The sequence below is a fragment of the Gopherus flavomarginatus genome, chromosome 17 (assembly GCF_025201925.1).
Source record: "Gopherus flavomarginatus isolate rGopFla2 chromosome 17, rGopFla2.mat.asm, whole genome shotgun sequence".
NCBI classification, from domain to species: Eukaryota; Metazoa; Chordata; order Testudines; family Testudinidae; genus Gopherus; species Gopherus flavomarginatus.
In genome coordinates this window covers 22,882,825-22,905,248 of record NC_066633.1, presented here as the reverse complement: position 1 = coordinate 22,905,248, position 22,424 = coordinate 22,882,825, and the positions used below count along the sequence as shown (strand labels likewise).

Sequence of the window (22,424 nt, the reverse complement as noted above, 5' to 3'; positions counted from 1 at the left end):
GGAAGGTGGCTGGTGCTCCCTTGAGGCCAAAGGGCAGGTTCAGAAACTCGTAGGGCCCCAGAGGGGTGATAAAGGCTGATTTCAGCCTGGCATCTGCGTTCAGCGGCACTTGCCAGTAGCCCTTGGTAAGATCCATGGTGGTGACGTACTGAGCACCTCCCAGCTTGTCTAGGAGCTCGTCAGGCCTGGGCATGGGGTAGGCATCAGATATGGTGATGGCATTGAGCTTTCGATAGTCCACACAGAACCGGATCGACCCATCCCTTTTGGGGACCAGCACCACTGGCGAGGCGCAAGGGCTGGAAGATTGCTGGATCACCCCCCAAAGCCAGCATGTCCCTCTTTCTAGGTCCTGGGCAGTTTTCCCAGTGACCCGAAAAGGGGAGCATCTTATAGGAGGATGTGACCCGGTCTTCACCTGGTGGACAGTCAAATTGGTGCGTCCAGGCTGGTTGGAAAACAGCTGTCAGTATAGATGTAGCACCCCTCTAATCTCAGTGTGCTGGGCCAGGGTCAGCTGATCAGAGAGGGGAATCGCCTCCAGGGGGGAACCAGCTTTTGTCCCAGGGAATAGATCCACTAAGGGGTCATCTCCCTGCTCCTCCCAATGTCCACACACGGCCAACACCACATTCCCTCTGTCATAGTATGGCTTCATCATGTTCACATAGTACACCCGACGGTGATGTGCCCGGTTCGACAGCTCCACCACATAGTTTACCTCATTTAGTTGCTTGGTAACCTTGAAGGGCCCTTCCCAGGCAGCCTGGAGTTTGTTTTTCCTCACGGGGATGAGAACCATCACCTGATCCCCGGTGGCGAAGGCGCGGGCCTGCGCCGTGCGGTCATACCAGACCTTCTGCCTCCTCTGGGCTCGGGCCAGATTCTCCCTGGCCAGGCCCATGAGCACAACCAGTCTTTCCCGGAAGGTCAGGACATACTCCACCACCGACTCTCCCTCGGGAGTGGCCTTCCCCTCCCATTTGTCTCTCATCAGGTCTAGGGGCCCCCTTACCCGCCTTCCATACAACAGTTCGAAAGGCGAAAACCCGGTAGATTCCTGGGGTACCTGCCCGTACATGAACAGCAGGTGAGGTAAGTACTTGTCCCAGTCCTGCGGGTGCTGGTTCATAAATGTTTTTAGCATCATCTTCAGCGTCCCGTTGAACCTTTCCACCAGCCCATTGGACTGGGGGTGATAACACTGAGGCCCAGTTATGCCGGACCCCACATTTTTCCCACAAGCACCGGAGCAGGGTCGACATGAAGTTGGACCCCTGGTCTGTTAAGACTTCCTTGGGGAACCCCATGTGATGAACTAGGAATGTTCTTAATGTTTTCTCTGAATACTGTGTTGGAGCCTCAGTGTCCCCATGGCAGTTCTTAAGTATCTGGCAGAGCAAAGGGCCAGTGCACCTAAATGCCTGACACTCTGTCTCCTAGCAACTGATGGCCTGGGCCCCTCCTCTGCAAAGGTGCCAACTGAAGGTGTTGGAGACAAAGGGATCAGGTGACCTCCTGGCCCGGGGAAAGGAGCTGAGCAGAGAGGAGGGGCTGAAGGGGGTTGTTAGGCTGGAGCTGGCTGAGGGCAGACGTGGGGGTCTGGCTCACTGCCCCCAGAATGGACCCGGCTGAGGGGTCCGGTTTGCTGTATCTACAAGCTCTGTTTTAGACCCTGTTCCTGTCATCGAATAAACCTCTGTTTTACTGGCTGGCTGAAAGTCACGTCTGACTGCAAAGTGGGGGTGCAGGACCCTGTGGCTTCCCCAGGACCCCGCCTGGGTGGGCCCGCTGTGGGAAGTGCACGGAGGGGCAGAAGATGCTGAATGCTCCAAGGAGAGACCCAGGAGGTGAAGACATGTGAGCTTCTTGCCTGAACAAGTCTGCTCCAAGGGAGAGGAGACTCCCCAAAGTCCTAACTGGCTTTGTGGGGAGCTGTTCCAGAGCATCGCCCGGTGACTCCGTGACACCCCACCCGGCTGAAAATTGTCAGCAGCGCATCTGCCATGGTGTCTGCTTCGACAGAGGGCAAGGCCACAGCCTCGGGGTAGCGAGTGGCGAAATCCACCACCACCAGGATGTATTTCTTCCCTGACTGGGTCGTCTTGCTGAGAGGTCCCACTATGTCCATGGCCACCTTCTGGAAAGGTTCTTCTATGATGAGTAAAGGCCTCAAAGCCGCTTTTCCCTTGTCCCGGGCCTTCCCCATCCTCTGGCAGAGGTCACAGGATTGGCAGTACTGTCGGACCTGGGTAAAGACCCCAGGCCAGTAAAAGTTATCTAGCAGTCTCTGCCTGGTGCGCCGGATTCCCTGGTGCCCTGCGAGAGGGATGTCATGGGCCAGGTACAGCAGCTTGTGGCAAAACTTCTGGGGAACCACCAGCTGCCTCCTGATCCCCCATGACTCTACATCCCCTGGGGGAGCCCATTCTCGGTACAGGAACCCCTTCTCCCACAGGAACCTCTCCTTGCAACCTCTCCTCATGGTCTGTACCGCACTGAGGTTAGCCCGGTCCCTGGGCTTCCGCAAGGAGGGATCTTTCTGCAACTCGGCCTGGAACTCAGCAGCTGGGACAGGGATGGGGACCTGCTTTCTCTCGCTGGCTGGGTCTGAGGCCGCAGCCTCTCTGAGCCGTGTCCCTGAGCGTTCCCCCCCAACCAGGTTAGGGTCCTGCACCTCGGGCAGAGTCCCTTTCCTGTTGTCGGGGCTCAGCGCCCTTCGCTGACTCTGAGTACGAGTCACAACCAGGGCACTCTGGGTGTTACTAGGCCAGTCCTCGAGGTCCCCTCCCATTAACACGTCCATGGGCAAATGTGGGTGTACCCACACGTCCTTGGGGCCTTCCTTGGCCCCCCCTTCAGGTGTACCCTCGCCATGGGCACCTTGAATGGGGTCCCACCCACGCCCCTCAGGGTCAGGTAGGTGTCGGGCACCATCCGATCTGAGGCCACCACCTCAGGCCGGGCAAGCGTCACCTCTGCGCCTGTGTCCCAGTACCCAGTGACCTTCCTCCCATCTAGCTCCAGGGAAACAAGGCACTCTTTCCGGAGGGGCAGCCCTGCGCCCACCCTGTAAACCAAAAACCCAGAGCCTGGAGCATCCAGCCCCCCAGAGGAGCTGACCTGGGGACCTCCTCCCTCCTTCACAGGTTGTATGCTGCCAGCCCTCCTTTCCTGGGAATGTTGCCCCTCTTCCGACTGGGTCTTTACCCAGTCAACCCTCTGCGGATTGGGTCTGCTCGGTCTGTCCCTGAGCTTGGGGCACTGGGCCTGTATGTGGCCTCGTTGGCCACAGTGATAGCAGCCCATGTCTCGTGGGTCCCCTCGAGTGGGTCGGATGGACCTGACGCTGGATGTTCCCCTTTAGTGGGGGTTCTCCATAGGCCCCCGCTGGGAGGTCCCATGGTGACTCTCTCTCTGCGTTGAGGCAGGCCTGCTCCTTCGAGACTCCTCCCTGTTATCGCCTGCTCCACTGTCCACAGATTGGTTGGCCAGCTGGCCTGCGTGCTGCGGGTTCTCCGGCTTCTGGTCCATCAACCACAGCCTCAGGTCGGACGGGCACTGCTTGTACAGGTGCTCTAGTATGAATAGGTCAAGCAGGTCCTCTTTAGTTTGGGCCCCAGCTGTCCACTTGCGGGCATACCCCTGCACCCGGTTGATGAGTTGTAGATATGTGACCTCACGGGTTTTACGCTGACTCTGGAACCTTTTCCGGTACATCTCAGGAGTCAGCCCAAACTCACGGAGCAGGGCCTGTTTGAACAGTTCATAGTCCCCTGCCTCCGCCCCTTTCAGTCAACTGTACACCTCCATGGCTATGGAGTCCAGTAAGGGGGTGAGAAATGAGATCCTGTCTGCAGGGCCAACCCTGTGCAGCTCGCAGGCATTCTCAAAGGCCGTCAGGAAGGTGTCTATGTCCTCCCCCTCCTTACGCCGGGCCAGCAAGCACTTATCAAAGCTCTTTGTAGGCTTGGGTCCCCCCCTCACTCACCACAGCCGGGGCCCCACTGCTCGCCAGCCGGGCCAGCTCCAGCTCATGTTTACTCTGGTTCTCCTTCTCCTCCAGCTCACGCTGGTGCTGGTTCGCCTCATGTTTACGCTGGATCTCCCGTTCCTTCAGTTCTTGCCTCCTTAACTCGAGCTCTTCCCATCTCAGCTTCCTGTCATATTCCAGCCACATCCGCTCCATGGATGCCAAGCGCCGCCGGGACGATCCCCTGCTGGCCAGGGGTGTCACGGTGCCCTCGATATTCGCTAGGCTTCTCCCCGCCCTTCCCCTGGCATAGGAAAGGGGGGTCTCGGGAAGCCCTCAGCCACCGGCTGACCACTCCCAGCTGGGACAGACACTGGTGCCTGTGCTGCATCTGCCCGGCTGCTTCCCTCAGAGACAGGGCTCCATTCATTCAAGCGGTCTCCCTCCTCCAGCCGGGCAATCAGCTGGTCTTTGGTGAGCCTCGCTCTGCGCAGACCCCTCTGCTTTCACAGCTCCACCAGGTCGCACTTGCGCTGCTTGGCATACATCTTCCTGCTGGCCACTCACAGGCCGGGGTGCTCGCCGCTCCCCACGGTTTCCAGGGGGACCCCCAGTGCACTAGCCCTTCTTGAGGTCACCACCTCTCTGCCAGGGTCGAGCTGCAGACTCCTCTGCCCCTGGGACCACTCACTGCAATCCCCTGGGGGATCCTGTTACTGCAAAGTCCTTCTCACTGGGCACACACTCCCAGGGGTTAATCACCCCTTCGTTTTACTGCTCCCCAGTCACTTACTGCAGAAAGCGCCGTCCACAGGGTGCAGTATATCCCACCTCTGCCACCAGTTGTCACAGAGTGTGGGGTGGTCCGGTCTGGCACTCCTCTTCTTGGGACCCACAGTGACTCTCAGCCAGCCAGTAAAACAGAAGGTTTATTGGACAACAGGAACGCATGTTACAGCAGAGCTTGCAGGCACAGTCAGGACCCCTCAATTGAGTCCATCTGGAGTTTCAGGGTGCTTGGATCCCAGCTTAGGATACTCTGAATTCCCCCCACACTGCCCCAAAACGAAACTGAAACTAACCTCCTCCTGCCGGCCCCTTTCTTTTTCTAGCTTCCTGGGCAAAAGTGTTGACCTCCCACCCCACTTGGCTAGCTCAGGTTACAGGCTCAGGTATAGTCCATCCCCTAAAGTCCTCCCCTGCTCTCCCATCCCCCATGCAGACATCCCCTACTCCATCACAGACATCCACCATGATGAACTTCTTCTGTGCCTCATTAGTAATGACAGTGTCTGGTCGCAGTTGGCTGTCCGGAGGGATGGCAAAGTTCATGGACAGCTTCCCCACAAGTGGTGGGATGGCTCTGACTAGGCGATCCTGGAAGGCATTGTGGTGAGCTGCCAGGCTCTGGAATGGGGCTTGCAGATACACAGGACATGGGGTAGGGACTCACTGACATAGCCACACTTCCTGCATCACTTGTTCCAATTTCTGTGACAGACATCTCCTTTCAGCGGGACGCAGCTGAGACGGGCCCTGTGGATGAACCTCCAGTTGGCAAATTGGGTGAAGCTGCCCCTGGAAGTGATTGCTGGCGTCCCACTTGGATGTCACCTCGAAGGCCTTGTCCTGGTCCAGCTTCCGTTTCAGGTTTCCCACGTACTGGCAGCGGAGGGCATCCTTCAGGGTTGTCTCCAGCATGGTTCTAGCTCTTGGAGTGATGATTGTGTGCTCTTCACCTGTGGCACCAGGACTCCCAGCTCCTGGCGTTCCTCGTAGCACGTCCAATGGCAGCCAATACACTTCTCCAGTCATCGTGTAGCATTGCGAGTATGAGTCCAAAGCAAAGCCTCTCCCCTCTCTTCCAATTTCACTTTCCAGGGAGCTGCTCAGGTAGGTGGTGACATCTTGGTCGGAGGAGGTCCTGATGATTTGCTTCCTCATGACATCATGCATAGCACTCGCTGTGATGTTCCTCACCATAGCGTCCGGGCACGTCAGAAGGCGGAAGGCATAAGTGATCATGGCAATGTTGCACAGATCACCCATTCGAGGGACCTTGGTGCCGCCCTGCCTGTGCAAGATGTACACCAAGTTCATTGCTGGCCCTGTGGAGAAGAAACATCCACTTCTTCACTAGCTGCCTGATGGTGTTGTCCATCTTCTCGAGAGGTATCTTCACCATGGCAGATCCCCTCAGGACAAATGAAATACGGGATCAGGAAGGTGTTCAAGGCATTGATCTTCTGCCATGGTGGCAGTAGGGAGGAGTTGATCTTGGCCACATCCTATAGGATCTCTGAGATCGTATCCTCAGGTGTCTGCTGGACATGGAAACCGTGGGCGTGCCCAGATGTTGGTATGCTTTCCCGTCCTCAAGGAAGATCATGGGTTCACCCTGGATTTGGAATGGTGTCACCTGGACCAAGTCACTTCTACTGCCATCGATATGCAGGGATGTGCATTTCCTAGCATTGAAGCGAAGTCCCATCCAGTTAGCAGCCTGGCTGGTGACATTGAGCGTTTGTTGGAGACTCTCAGGGTTGTCTGTGATGAGGACCAGATCATCTCTATTGGCCAGGATATTCATTCGGTTGCTTTACAGGTCCAAACAGTCTAGACAACTGGAGATTGCTCGAATGAGTGGTTCCATGGCTAGGTTGAAAATTATGGGGCTGAGGGGACTGCCTTGCTTCACACTGCTATGGAGAGAGCAGCATATTGGTCAGCAGTGCGGAATCCATTCCTGCAGCCCGGAGAGGCAAGGCGCACAGTCTGTGATCCCGGCCGCGAGACAGCTGGTATAAAATTTGTACATGGTGGAACAGAGAGCTGGATCTCCAGTTGCTGGAGTCATCTCTCTTGCCTTTCTTTACCCAAAATAGCCAAAATTGATCACTTTGGCACAGAGGCGGCACACATGGATTTCTGCCAGCGTTTATATTTTTATTTCTTGGGGTTTTTTTTTGCAGGGAGTGGGTTCTGCATACTATCAAAACCTTTAAATTGTGCTCCCCCTCCATCAACAGTTACTTGTCGCCTCTGCTTGGCAAGCGGATCCGTTCACTGATCATCTAGGCAGAATTGATGTGTCTGTGCAAATAGAAGGCTCCTGAGGTCTTTTCTTCAGTTCATCACTAGATGGCAGGGGAGAACCTGTTCAGACGCTGTTTACACACAGGACCTAGCACAATGGATGCATGACGGGGGCCCCCCAAATGCAGGACAAATCTCATCTGACAACCTGCCCCCAAGTCCTGGCTGGTGGTGCAGCAGGGCTCAGGCAGGCTACCTACATTCTGTGGACAGTGTCCCCTCACCACTCTTGGAAGTGGCAAGCTGCTGGCACATCTCTGCATGCCCCTGGCCAGGGGGGAGGTGGCTCCACATGCTGCCCCCACCCCTGGCAATGCACAGAGACCTGCTGCCCCCCTCCCACCAAGGGGTGTGCAGAGATGTGCCTGCAGCAGGGATAAGGCAGCTCCCTACCCACAATGCCTCCCTCGTTCCCCGTCGCATCGCTCCCAGAAGTGGCCACCATGTCCCTGTGGCCCCTGGGGGGTGGGGGTGGTCTCTGCACATTGCCCCTGCCCCGAGCACTGACTCCACAGCTCCCATTGACCAGGAACTGCGGCCAATGGGAGCTGTGGGTGCGGCACCTGCAGGCAGTGGTGTGCAGAGACCCCCTGCCCCCCACCTAGGAGCCGCTGTCAGAGGGGTCTGTTTGCCAGTCGCTTTGGAAGCCATACCACCTGACCCCTCCCACCCCAACCCCCTGCCCCAGCCTAGAGCCCGCAATCAAACTCCCTCCCAGAGCCTGACCCCCGCCCCCCCTTCCACATGCCAACGCCCTGCCCCAGCCCAGAGCCCACACCCAAACTCCCTCTCAGAGTCTGACCCCCTTCCACACCCCAACCCCCTGCCCTAGCCCCAGCCCAGAGCCTGCACCCAAACTCCCTCCCAGAGCCTGACCCCTGCATCCCCTTCCACACCCCAACCCCCTGCCCCAATCAAGGTACCTCACTTTGTTTCCATGTACTTTCTACTACTTATAATATAGGAGGAGGATGAAGAAAAAAAGAATGAAAGGGGGTGGGTGGGAGATGAGAGAATATTTTTTCTTGGCTGGGTCCCAAGGCCCCCCCCCTCCCCAAAATAAAGCTGCACACAGGGCCCCACTAACTCTTAATCCACCACTGCCTCCCAGAATGTCTGGGGTCAGTGAATACACACTCTGGTATCACAAAACAATGAGGAGTCTGGTGGTACCTTAAAGACTAAGAGATTTGTTTGGGCATAAGCTTTTGTGGATAAAAAATCCACTTCTTCAGATGCATGGAGATGCATAAATCTGTTAGTCTTTAAGATGCCACCGGACTCCTTGTTGTTTTTGTGGATACAGACTAACACGGCTACCCCTCTGATACTTGGCACCCTAGTACCCTTTGTCGGCAGTGCTGCCCGACTTGTAAGCACGATGTCTGTGTGTGAACCCAGGAAATCAGAATGTGTGTGTGTCAGGGTTCCTTCCCCACTCTTAACTCAGGGGTACAGGTGTGGGAAGCTACATGAAAGACTCCCTAAGCTTATTTCTACCAGCGTAGGTTAAAACTTCCCCAATACTGTCCTTGTCCTTGGACTGTATTGCTGCCACCACCAAGTGATTTAGACGAAAATTCAGGAAAGGGACCACTTGGAGTTCCTATTTCCCCAAAATATCCCCCCAAGCCCCTTCACCCCTTTCCTGGGGAGGCTTGAGAATAATATACCAACCAATTGCCTTTAATAAAAGTACAGACCAGACCCTTTATTTTTAGGACACTAAAATCAATCAGGTTCTTAAAAGAAGAACTTTATTATAAAAAAAAAGTAAAAGAAGCACCTCTGTAAAATTAGGATGGAAGGTAATTTTACAGGGTGAATAAAAGATTTAGAACACAGAGAATTTTCTTCTGGGCTCAACTTCAAAGTTACAAAAACAGGAATAAACCTCCCTCTTAGCATAGGGAAAATTCACAAGCGAAAACAAAAGATAATCTAACACATTTCCTTGCTTTTACTTACAATTTCTGTAATTTTAGATGTATCATTTCAAGGTATCTTTTCAACAGATGGGTTACCTGCTTGGTCTCTCTCTCTCCCTGAGGGAACAAAAAAAAAAGAGCACAAACGCCCCTCCTCACCATTTGAAAGTATCATCTTTTCCCATTGGTCCTTCTGGTCAGGTGCCAACTAGGTTAATTGAACTGATTAACCCCTTACAGGTAAAATGATTCCGTACCTCTGTCTGTACCTCTGGCCAGGAGGGATTTTATGTTACTGCATACATAAAGCTTGTTACCTTTCCCTTTATATTTATGACAGTGTGTATGAGAGTGTCAGTGTATATGTATATATCAGGGATAGGCAACCTATGGCACGGGTGCTGAAGGCGGCACACAAGCCGATTTTCAGTGGCACTCACACTGCCTGGGTCCTGGCCACCGGTCCAGGGGGCTCTGCATTTTAATTTAATTTTAAATGAAACTTCTTAAACATTTTGAAAACCTTATTTACTTTTCATACAACACTAGTTTAGTTATGTATTATAGACTTATAGAAAGAGACCTTCTAAAAACATTAAAATGTATGACTGGCACGTGAAACCTTAAATTAGAGTGAATAAATGAAGATTCGGCACAGCACTTCTGAAAGGTTGCCAACCCCTAGTATATATCAAAAGGTCAGTGTAAATATGTGTGTGTATCAGAGTGTCTGTGTGTGTAGATCAGAGCATCAGTGTGTGTGTCTATCAGTGTCAATATGTATATCAGAGTGTGTGTGTATCAGTGTCAGTGTATGTGTAAAAAGTGACAAAGAGTCCTGTGGCAGTTGAGGTGTGAAAACCAAGGGAGGAGAAACTGCTTTTGTAGTTGGCTAGCCATTCACAGTCTTTGTTTAATCCTGAGCTGATGGTGTCAAATTTGCAGATGAACTGAAGCTCAGCAGTTTCTCTTTGAAGTCTGGTCCTGAAGTTTTTTTGCTGCACGATGGCTCCCTCAACTGCTAGAAGGGGCCTCATCCTCTCTGATTGACCTAACCTCGTTATCTCTAGCCTGTTTCTTGCTTGCATATATATACCTGCCCCTGAAAATTTCCACTACATGCATCCGATGAAGTGGGTATTCACCCACGAAAGCTCATGCTCCAATACGTCTGTTAGTCTATAAGGTGCCACAGGACTTCTTGCTGCTTTTACAGATCCAGACTAACACGGCTACCCCTCTGATATAGTGTATGTGTATATATCAAAGGGTCAGTGTGTAAATCTGTGTGTGTATTAGAGTATCTCTGTGTGTAGATCAGGGTGTCAGTGTATGTTCAGAGTGTCATGTGTATATATATCAGTGTCAGTGCATATATCAGAGTGTGTGTGTGTATGAGAATTTGTGTCTATATATTACTGTGTCAGTGTGTGTGTCTATCAGAGTGTCTGTGTGTATGTATATCAGTGGGTCAATGTGTGTAACAGTGTGTGTGTATGTGTCAGAATGTATGTGTATATGAGAGTCTGTGTATGTGTATATTAGAGGGTCAGTTTGTGTGTGTATGTCAGTGTATGTATCAGTCTCTCTGTATATTAGGGGGTCAGTGTGTGTATCTGTGTATCAGTGTCTGTGTATGTATATCAGTATGCTGTTGTGTGTATGAGAATTTGTGTATGTGAGTGTGTGTATCAGTATGTGTGTGTGGATGTGTATCAGAGTTTGTGTATGAAAGTGTCAGTTTCTGTGTGTGTATATCACTGTGTGTGTGTGCGTTTATCAGAGGGTCAGTGTGTGTATCAGAGTTTGTGTGAGAGTGTCAGTGTGTGTGTATATATATCAGAGTGTCAGTGTTTATTAGTGTCTCTGTGTATCAGTGAGTGTGTATCAGAATAGCTGTATGCATGTATCAGTGTGTGTATCAGTGTGTCTGTGTGCGTATCAGTGTTAGTGTATATTTGTGTGTGTTTGTGTATGTGTCAATGTGAGTCTGTATCAGAGTGTCTGTGTGTGTATCAGTGTCAGTGTATCAGTGTGTGTGTGTGTATTAGTGTGTGTATATCACTGCCATTTTGTATGTATATCAGCGTGTCACTGTGTGTGTATCAGAATAGCTATGTGTGTGTATCAGTGTGTGTATCAGTGTTTCTGTATCAGTCAGTATATATCTATGTGTGTTTGTGTATGAGTGTCAGTGTGTGTCTCTGTGTGTATATGTCAGTGTCTGTGTATCAGTATCAATATCTATATGTGTGTTTGTGTGTCTCTGTGTGTATCAGTGTCTGCATGTGTCACCAGTGTCAGTGTGTGCGTGCATCAGTGTCTCTGTGTGTGTATCAGAGTGTGTGTGTGTGTGTATGTATCGGTGTATCTCTGTGTGTACGTGTGTGTCTGTGTATGTGTGTGTGTGTATTAGTGTCTCTCTGTATTTATAAGAGTGTATCTCTGTGTGTCAGTGTCTGTGTATCAGAGTGTGTATGTGTGTCAGTTTCTCTCTGTGTGTATCAGTGTCTGCATGTGTCACCAGTGTCAGTGTGTGTGTATATATATCAGAGTGTCAGTGTTTATTAGTGTCTCTGTGTATCAGTGAGTGTGTATCAGAATAGCTGTATGCATGTATCAGTATGTGTATCAGTGTGTCTATGTGTGTATCAGTGTTAGTGTATATTTGTGTGTGTTTGTGTATGTGTCAATGTGAGTCTGTATCAGAGTGTCTGTGTGTGTGTCAGTGTATCAGTGTGTGTGTGTGTATTAGTGTGTGTATATCACTGCCATTTTGTATGTATATCAGCGTGTCACTGTGTGTGTATCAGAATAGCTATGTGTGTGTATCAGTGTGTGTATCAATGTTTCTGTATCAGTCAGTATATATCTATGTGTGTTTGTGTATGAGTGTCAGTGTGTGTCTCTGTGTGTATCAGTGTGTGTGTGTATGTGTCAGTGTCTCTGTATCAGTATCAATATCTATATGTGTGTTTGTGTGTCTCTGTGTGTTTCAGTGTCTGCATGTGTCACCAGTGTCAGTGTGTGCGTGCATCAGTGTCTCTGTGTGTGTATCAGAGTGTGTGTGTGTGTGTATGTATTGGTGTATCTCTGTGTGTACGTGTGTGTCTGTGTATGTGTGTGTGTGTATTAGTGTCTCTCTGTATTTATAAGAGTGTATCTCTGTGTGTCAGTGTCTGTGTATCAGAGTGTGTATGTGTGTCAGTTTCTCTCTGCGTATCAGTGTGTGCGTGTGTCAGTGTCTGTGTATCAGAGCGTGTGTATGTGTATATCAGTGTCTTTCTGTGTTTATGAGTGTGTCTCTGTGTGTCAGTGTCTCTGTGTATGTATCAATGTGTATGTGTGTCAGTTTCTCTCTATGCATATCAGAGTGTCTGTGTGTGTCAGTGTTTGTGTGTTGAGAGTGTCTGTGTGTATCAGAGGGTACGTGTGTCAGTTTCTCTCCGTGCGTATCAGAGTGTGTGTGTGTGTGTGTGTGTGTGGGGCCAGGGCCTTGTTTGTTCAGGCAGGTGCAGCTCTCCATTCACAGCGGCCCGGCCAATGGGCTGCCAGAGCCCTTTGTGCTATTCAAACGCGGGCGGGCAGTTGGACGCTGGGCTCTGTGCAGGCCGCGCGCTGCCGTGTTAACTGGCTGCTGAGGCTCCTGCCAAGCGCCCCCAGCTCTCCCACCACAGGCCGGCTGGGCCCGGCAGCCATGGAGCCCGGCGACGTCCGCAAAGTCTCACTCTGTGCCGGCCAGGCCGACCCGCTGGACTCTTCCTTCTACCTCACGACCTTCGGTGAGTGCCGAGGCTGGGGCGGGCTGGGCCTGTGGGGCTCAGTCCTGGGGGTCAGTCGGTCTGGGCCCAGGCTGGGGGCGGCTCCCTGGGCCGTGCCACGGGGCTGCCGCTGTGCGGGGGCACAGACAGGTGGCTGGCCTGCAGACTCGGTCCTGGGGCGGCTCCCCGGAGGCAGATTTAACCCCCTCACCCATACTCTGCTGGCCATGCCAAGGAGCCAGGTGGGCAGCGATCCTTTCCTCTCTGCCTCGCTGGGCAAGACTAGCCAGTCTTCCCATCGCAGAGCACGGGTGAACTCTGGGCCTCCGCTGGTACCTGCACCTCAGCAATCAGCCCTGAGCACGAAGGGGCCGGGGCTCCTCTGAGGCTAGTTTTACTCTGGTATCGCTGGACAGATTCAGACGGGGTCAGCAAGTGCAGAGTGAACCCCTAGCTGCATGATATTATTGTTGCATCGTCACAAGTTGTCACACTCTGAGTGCAGAGGTTTGCAGGGGTCTATCGTGCAAACATCTCGCTTGTGGTAGGGGCTCCTGCAGTGGGACCTGTCACACACCATTGAGCATACGAATCCCAGGGGTGGAGGAGGAAGTTGGGAAAGTCACAGTAACAGCAGCTTTGCTCCCTGCTCACCTGCTTTGTCAGATTAGCTGGGTTTGGATCAAGCAGTTTCTTGGGTAGGTTGGAATATCCCATCGCTGGTGGCTGCACATCCCTGGTGTTTGGAGAAGGCCCAGCACTGCTACAGCTCCTGAGTGGAGATTAGGAAATGTGCCCCCCCGGCACTGATTTATACCTGGGTTCCCACCTCTCTTCAGCAGTATGTGATGCTTTGTCACTCTGATGCCCTTTACTCGTGTCTTAGAAGTGCTGTGATTTCATGCTTGGGGGCAGAGGTTTGTATGTAGGTGGGAGACACTTGTGCGCTGCATCTCTAACGACCCTAGTGTGATTGGTGGCTATGGGGCTGTAATGGGAGTGGGGCATGCTGGTCTCTCGCATACAGTGTGATGGGGAGTTTGGGACTTTACAGGTTAGGTTCAGCTGTGCAGTGCTAAGGGTCACTCTGGCAAGGTGCAGTGTGTGGTCACAGAGGAGCTGAAAGTGCTGGAGAAAGTGGTTTGAGGGGCTGGTTTTCCTTCAGCGGCTGCTACAGGCAGAGATCCTCTTGGCTGGCGACTTTTGTTGTGCATTTCCACATGTCAGGTGGCTGGTCCCTTTTATGCACCTTCGCTCTGGAGTCCCTGGGTTTCTACTGATGCGGTGTTCAGATCAATAGCCTTCCTGGAAGGAGTTTTACCCTTGCAGCCTAATCTCCATTCTCAGCTCTAGTTTAACCCAGGAGCAGCTTGTGGGGGCATATCAGGCAGAGTCTGAGGGTCTTTCCAGGGACCAGAGGAGGCTTTTCAGTACTGTCCACTGTGTGGGCCAGGGAAGCATTGGCTGAGGGGAAAGGCTAGACAAACTCCTATCACGCAGATGCCATGTTGGGCTGGGATCTAAGCTTCATATAGCAGCTCTGCAGCGCACGAAGTGCAGCCGCGTCCTGTGTCTGGATCAGGGCCACGAGGCTGTTGGTTCACGTGCCCCTGCAAGCTGCAGTCCTGTGCCCAGTGCTGCCCTGCAGTCCCAGGTGAGCTGTTTGGGGCCCACTTGGCTAGGGGTTCTTCTGCCCTTCCTAACCGGTGCTCCCGCTGCATGGTGGGGTGAGAACTAAAGATCCTGTGGAAAAGAATTGCAGGGCACTGCTCTGATTCCCCCTGAGTTACCTAATCCCTGAGCCACATGTGTACTCAGTCAGTGCACTGCCAGAGGGCTGCTTTGTAAAGGGACACAGGGCCCTCCACTTCCGGGTCACTGGGCTTCGGGGCGCCTGGCTGGCAGTGGTTTGTAGCTTTTGACAGCAGGGTGCTTTGTGATGTCATCTGCCCAGTGCCTTGCATCCACCAGAATTAAATACACAAACACATGTTGTCTGTGTCCCTCTGCCTCCAGCCAGCGCCTCACCTGGGCCGTGGGTCAGCCACTCCTCACCCATGCCGTGGTTCCAGTCCAACCCTGGCATAGCTGGTGACTCTGGGCAAAGCCCACTGAATTCCCAGGAATAACTTCCAGTGACTTCCCAGGCCTCTGTGGCTAGTGCGGGCGGGGAGTGAAGGAAAGGGCTGGGCACGCTCTGCATGCTGGTGTTGGAGCACTTGGCGTCGCCCATTCTCCTAGCAGTGGCAAGTGACTATTGAACAGGCCCAGGGAGAGAGCAGAGCCCTGTGAGGCTGCATAGGGGAGGGGCCAGGGCACCGGTGGCACAGGAGCAGCTTCCTCTCACCAACCTCTGGGCACAGCCCTTGAAGACGGTTTCCTGCATTGCCTGGGCCATGCCATCGCTCCCGGGCAGAACAGCAGCTGCCTGCAATCGACTGGGAATTTCAGCTTTCAGTGTGGCCCGGGATGGAGGAGATCACCTGTCAATCACATTGTACGCGGGCCCCACAGACTCGTGTTCTGCCAGTCCAGAGCCGCTGCCGAGTGGATGGCTGGAGCTGTACTAAGCACGCAGCGCGCTGTGTCGGCACTGGCGTTTGCAAGACAGCAAGGATCTAAATGTGAAAGCTGCTAAACACAACCCGTCTCCTGTGTGTGTGGGGGGGTGCTTAGCATCTCTGGAGATCAGGCCCCAGGTGACTTCACAAAGCAGCAGGTTGTCACTGCCACTCCCTGGATCCTAATCAGATCAGTAAGTGGGGAGTGCGTGCATGTGCGTGGGTGTGGTTTTTAAAGCTCCATGCGCCACAGCTAGTGAGAGCTGTGGCCCTGGGATGTCCAGGGTGGCTGTGCAGCAGGGCCATCATGGCTTCAGGTCCCTGGGTTCAGCTGCCCACACTAGGGCCACCTGGCTGCTCCGAACAGGCCCAGAAATGCTCAGAGCCAAGCAGCAGAAGGAACTGAGCAAAACGTTCCTACCCCCCCGCACCGGAACCAGGGAGGGCGAGTGACACTCCCACGCTGGGTCCCTCAGCTTTGCTGGGCCCTGGCCTTGGGATGGAGAGTGCCTGGCAGCGTCGTGATTCTCTGTGGCGGGGAGAATGTTCTGTGATGTTCCCTGCAGCTCCTCCCCTGGGTTCAGTCCCTGCAATTGTACGATGCCTGTGCGAATGCATCTGCGCGTCTGTGTTTGTGACAAACCTGACGCTGATTCTTGGTTTCCATGGGGGCTAGTGGACTATTCTGTGTTGATGGAGGTTGTTTTCCACGTTCCTTCATGCTGCTAGCACACAACGTTGGCATTTACTGGTGCAGTTTCCTTTTCTCTTCAAAGCTGCAACGTCTTACTTACAGTTCTGTTTTACTTCTCTCCAAGGCCCGCTGCCGTAAATCAGCTGATAATAAAAGTGACAAGGTATAAAAGGCTGCTGGAAGCAGGCAGGGAATCGCACCCCTTACCTGACAAGGGTATCCCTTCCTGGGGCCTCTGCTTCCGTAACATCACAGCCACTTTCCTTCCCCACACCAATCCTGGGCCAGGCGCAGTAAGGGAGGGCTGTGCTCTGCCTGTGTGCCCAGAATTGCCTCAGTTGAGACCCAAGCATGAGCCAGCCCCCCAAAATCAGGATTGGCTTAAAAACATAAGACTAAAAATAGTAAGTTTGGGCTCTTTTTTTGTCGGCCTTCTGGGTTTGGAGCCTTTAGGTTGCACCTGCATCACCCAACTTGGCTTTCCTCAGCCTGGAGGCCAGAAATGTCCCCTTTTGAAATGAGAGCTGAAATTCTCACTTAATCACTGGACTCCAGGAGCTGGGACTTGAAGGACAGAGACCTGTGAGTGGGTATTGCGAGCATTGTGGTGCCAGTCAGAATTCTTACCTCATTCAGTACAGGGCAACTCCTCCTCCCCCAGTAGAGCATAGCCTAAGTGGTATAATGAGAGCACTAGAGTAGAAGAAAGATGGAGTGTTGGTAGGAAATCCCTGCTACCGGGATCCAGCATGAGACAGCAATGGACATACACCCAACTCATTGCTCTTATGTACAGGTGGGAATACCCAGACTGCCCAGGGCTCCTTGGATGGCTCGGAGGAGTGGCAGGAGAGCTCTCAGCCCTTAACTGACCATCATGGGGGGCAGGATCCTTCGCCAACAGACCTCTGCTCCCAAGGGTTTTAGTTAAACAGGAGGTACAAACAAGAACAAAGCCCAGGGTTTAATGCATCAGAGTAGGGATCATTGCCCTTGGTAGTGAGCTGGCTCTCTGACATCCCCGATCGCTGAGGTAAAAATCCCCCTGCCCTGTCTCCACTAGGAGTTTACAAGGAGATCGTTATCTCGTGCTCACTTGTCTTGTAAAATTCCACCTTTATCCCTAGTGGAGACACAGCCTTGGTGGGCCTCACTTACTGCTTCTCTGGTGCCAAGAGAGACTTTCCACTGCCACAAGACCAGCATTTCTCAAATGCAGCCCTCAGCCTACCCTCTTCGTCTGGGGAAACTCAGAAAGCCAGCAGCTCCTTGGTCCAGATGTTGAATAGAGTTTTTGCTGATTGTTCTACATAAGGCGAGGCTGGTGTGGGGCTGCCTTTCCTGCCAGCCGTGGGAGGAGGCCAGCACTCCGTTTGTCTGAGAAATTCTGAATGCCTCAGCTGGACCCATATTGCCATGTGGCTGCAGTTTGTTTATTTAACTCTCCCCTCCTCAGCCTCCTGTCCCAGCCACAATGCATCCTTACATGTCTCTCAGGCTGTGGTTAAGCTTCACTGTCTTGTGTTCTTTGTATTACCGGAGTGCTTAGGAGCCTAGTCAGGACCAGGACCCCCGTGTGCTCAGTGCTGTACAAACACACCACACTACTAATGCCAGCTCTTTGCACGTAGCTAGAGAAAGGCAGGGGCAAGTCTGTTTCCAGTTGGCTTTCTGAGCCAGCACCGTCATCCGTTTCCTACAGGAAGATGCGGTTTTTCATACTGGATCAGTCTTCTAGTCTAGGACCCTCTCTCTTGGCACCAGTGGCCAATCCCTAGTGGTTCAGAGATGGTCAGAACACCCCATAAAGTTCTCTGGTTTCACTAGGTGGTTTTTTTCCCTCCTCCCATCTTTTTGTAAGCATTTGTACAGCACCTAGCACCCAGGGGCCCTAATTCATGGCCTGCTGGCGCTACTGCTGTGCATAGTAAATACTAAACCAATCCTATGCCTCAGTGCTAATGACCCTGATCAGTGTCCAGTCCGAACACGCCTTCAGATTGAGTTATGCTGTCATAAAATAGCCTCACATCACTCAATTATTTTAACCTCAGCTGCAGCCTTCTGTCCTGCTTCTGCTGTTCTCGCTCTGCTTAATCTCAGCCCGCTGTGTTTAGGGATCACCATGTGCTGCCTCCCAGAGCCAGGGCTCCCCTGCCACTCCTGGCGCAGATTCGATCCATGCTTTTCCTCGCCCCGCTCCTCAAATAACCCTGGCACAAAAGCTCTCTGTCCCCTCACGCTCCTGTTCATTAGCAGGCTGACTCCAGGTCATGCTTGGCTGGATCTCATCCTTTTGCTTTCCCAGGGTCACCATTGTCAGATGTTAATGGTGGGATAATGAGAGCATTCCCACGGCTTCAGAAATGGGAAGATGGCAAAAGGGTTAAAGTCCTGGCTCCAAATGCTGAGTTTGTTCTGGGAGCATGTTAAACACCAAGGGCCAAATCACCACTGGTGGAAATTGACACAGACTTCAGTGGAGCTGCACTGACTTACACCAGCTGAGGGTGAAATGACCCTCCCCCAGCCTTGTTATTAGGGCAGAGCTGTGAGCCGTCTGCTGTCTGCCGCTAAGGTGATGTGCCAGGACTTAGAGCCCAGCTGTGCCCCGGTTCGGCCAGCTGGAAATCTGGACTTCCTCATATTGCTGAGGATCTCCAGCAATACCTCATGCGAATGTAACTAGCTGGACTCTGCTTCCTGCCCCACGGCCCGCCCCCAGCGATGCAAACAGCCACACTAGCTTAACTAACTGGCTGGGGATGGGTTCCCTGGCACATGGGAATCTGTGTGGCATGGAGCCAGGGCAGAAGATCTTTCTCGAGTCTCAGGGCTTAGAAGTAGCAGCCGTCACTCCCAGACATTGTCTCACTAATGCTACCTAGTCATTGCATTGAGCAGCCCAGCCCTAGAGCTCCAAGCACTGCGCACAGGATGGGGAGTTTCGTTATCCCCGTTTTCGGGAGGGGGACATCACGGCCCACAGAGGAGAAAGGACTTGCTCCAGCAGCTCAGTAGCAGAGCCAGAATTAGCAGCCAGGCTCCTAGCCCGGCACCCCGCACTCACTGCCATGGGGATCTTTCTTTGCTTCCTCCAGGTGCACTATAGGTCACTGTCCCAGTGAGGGGCTTTCTGCTGCCCGCACGTGGGACGTCACAGCCCTTAGCAAAGCAGGAAATGCCCAGTGAAGGTGTTGCTTCCCCACAGTGCTGGCATCGCACCAGAGCCCTGTCCCCCTGAGAGGCCAGCAGCCTGGCCCCTGCCAGGAGCGTCTCTGCGGCATGGGGACTAGTTACCTGAACTCCTGGTAGAGAATCCCCTCTTCTGCTGTCCATCCCTGGGGTTGTGCCTGGGCAGCTCAGTGTTAGCTCTGCCAACCAGCAGCAATTCCCTCTGGGTCAGGGCACCGCAGAGGGGTTGCTGATGCCTCTGGGATAGGCACAGAGACAGTGGCTGTGTGAGGGAAGGGTAAAGTGCTGGGCTCTTCGCCATTCCCCGTTGGGCTGGGGGGGATAGGCGCCCCGGCCATGGCAGGTCCAGGCTGAGGCTGGATTCAAGGCGCCCCTTCCCTGGGGCTGAGTTGGGGCCGGGGGAGGGGTGCCTCTCCTCCGGCAGTGGCAGATCCCGGCCAGGTGTTCCCTGAGCGCCTGCACGGTACTAAATAGGCTGCTGAGTGGCCGTGTGGGTAGCTCCTGCTCCACTGAGCTTCCAGGCTGCTGATTACCAGTGCAGTGCTCCATCCACTAGGACACACTGCCTCCCTGCCTTTACATGTTGCTAATGTCCCTGCTTCCAGGAGCATACACTGTGTGTGGAATTATACTCAGCACTTCCCCAGTGTTCCTCTGTCAGACCACCCTCCCTGAGGCTAACTGCCCCTTACAGCCTGCTAGTGGGGGCAGGTTGGTGTTAGCCCAGGTTTGTGGACAGGAAAGCTTTGGCAGAGGGGCTGAGGGACCTTCCAAGGCCACCCAGAGGGAGGATGGAGAGCTGGGGGTTGGGTTGTTGTATTAATTTTGTTGGACTATATGGGCCGAAGGTGTTAACATAACCTGATCACTGTCCAGTGTTAAACAAGGTCCAGGTTTCAGTGTACAGAGCCCTCAGCCTGCTCAGTACCAAGGAAAAACAGCTAAAGTGTTTGAAATGTGAAGTATTGAATAAGGCTTTCATTTGAACTACATCCCTTGTTCCTTTTGCTTTCAGCTGGAGAGAGTTTTCAGAAGGAACCCCCCACCCCACCCTTGTTTGACAGGTTACACTGCAAAGAAAATCTCACAGTACCGAGTCTCAGAGCCCAAGTCATGCTATGGGGCTAAAACCAGCAGTGTAGATGTTTCTGCTCTGGCAGGAGCCCTGGCTCTGAAATGTGATGAGGGGGAGGTGTGACATTACTCAGGGTACAATCTGGACAGCTGCGTCCCCTCAGTTCTCCAACCTGGCGTACCTTTTACACTGCTTTGCTGTGAGAACAACCACTCCTGTTCTGCCCACACACAGCCTCCAGCACGTAAATCCCCCCCCCAGCCATACTGTATGCCACAGAACACATTTTATATAGTAGAATTTTATAACTTTACATACAATGTGACCACACAGATTTTTACCAGGACAGTAATGTTCAGCAAATTATGAGTTTTCAGATGATACCTTACAAGGCATATTTTCTACAAAATTTATCATAGTGTTGTAAAAAGGGTGAACTCAAGGGTACATATTGTCTCAGGAGGGTCTCAGAATCTGGGCTCCAGCCTAAGTGGGAACATCTACGCTGTTGTTTTTAGCCCTGCAGCCTGAGCCCCGTGCACCCAAGTCAGCTGACCCAGGGTCTGAGACTTGGTGCCGTGGGTTTCTCTCTGCAGTGTAGATGTACCCTTAGATGGTATTGAAGATGGTAATAGCTGCCCTTTTGGGGAGAAGAGAAGAAGTTTGTTGAGACAGGCTGGAGCTGGTGTTGTTAAAGTCTAATTCTGTTTCATCCCAGGGTTGTCTGGGGTTTGGCTAGACCCGGTGGAGGTGGTGATGTCATCTAGGTCCCTCTCTGTGTCCGCTCAGGTCAGGATCAGGATGACGACGGCCCCGGGGTCCCAGGAGCCAGTAGGGGTGGCAGCCATGATGGTGAAGCTTGCTCAGTAGCCAGTTTTTCTCCCCAAATCTCTTTCCTTAAGGACCCCAAAAGGGAGTGGGGGGGTGGACTAGTCCATCTTCCCATTATTTTGTCCACCAACTAGGCCTAGTTTCTGACATATCAATTTTGGTTCATTGATACTCGCTCCCACACTGTTGCTGTTTACCAGGCATGATCTTAACACAGCCCTTGAGTTTTATCACAGGCCGTTTTGTCTGGGCTAAGCCAGTCTTTCTGCCTCCTTCTTGTTCCTTTTCCTGTCACGATTTGTTGGGACAGGTCATTGTGACACTTTAGTTACTGTCACTTACATTGAACAGCTGAATTCCCATTAGGGCATGTCTGTAGGCCCAGTGATCATGCCAGGGTTCAGGAGTCTCCCATGCCCCGTCTCTGTGGCCACATATCACTCAGCCCTGGGAGGCGTGTTAAAGTGAGACAGATCCTTTCCAGGAGCCACGTTTTCCCAGCCCTTCCCCACTGCCACAGGCTCCTCTACATGGGCAGCATCTCGCCGAGCAGCAGCCCCTGAAATGCTGTTAGAGCAGGGAAGGGAGCCAGGGTGTTTAGTGGCTGGAGTGAAGCTGGCAGAAGGACAGAGCCATGGGTACTGGGGGGTCCCTCTGCACCCAGCTGGGCTGGCTTGTGGGGCATAGTCGGCAGGGAATCTCCCTGAATGAGTTCCGCACCAGTTGCTCATCTGCTCTTTCTCCTGTTGTTTGCCCAGGTCAGCTGAAGCTGTCCATCGACATGCAGGGCAGGCTCCTCGTGTTACACGGTAAGTATCACCGAGGGGGGCCAGGATACAGTCCATGTCACCAGGAGGGCAGGGGCAGCTCATGATAAGGGCACTTTGCCTAGCACCTGTTGTAGTATGTTAGCCCCAGAGAGGCTGGCCCAGCAGTGGGGCTTGACCGTGGGGCAGCTGGTGTGGAAAGAGCAGGCTCTGCTAGCAGTGGCCACCGCAAGCTCACCAGCCATGCTAGAGGGGAGCAGAGCACCACCCCACGTGCATGTGCTCACATGTGCAAAGGGTGATCTGTGTCGCCTCACCTGCGAGGCTCTGCGGTGACTCTGGTGCCGGTCCCGCTGCCCTGACTTAACCCAGGCAGAGGGAGAGGAGGGCTTGGCTCTGCCTCTCGGGACCCAGCTCCAGCCAGATCTCTTAACAAACCCAGGCAGGCTGCTCGCTGGCAGGAGCCTCACTCCTCCTGTGGTGTCCTTGAGTGAGTCAACAGCGATGCTGCCACAAGCTGCACCCAGCGTAGCCCCTGCTGTA

At 53.1% G+C, this 22,424-nt stretch overlaps 1 protein-coding gene across 1 annotated transcript in view; it reads left to right on the top strand.

Annotated features, from left to right (window-relative positions):
* Window positions 1-22,424, top strand: part of RGS3 (regulator of G protein signaling 3) — a 212,264-nt gene that overhangs the window by 11,263 nt on the left and 178,577 nt on the right. The window contains exon 2 of the mRNA XM_050926322.1: window positions 21,873-21,923. Within this exon, the coding sequence (XP_050782279.1) occupies window positions 21,873-21,923 (51 nt within the window). The remainder of the gene's footprint in view (window positions 1-21,872; window positions 21,924-22,424) is intronic.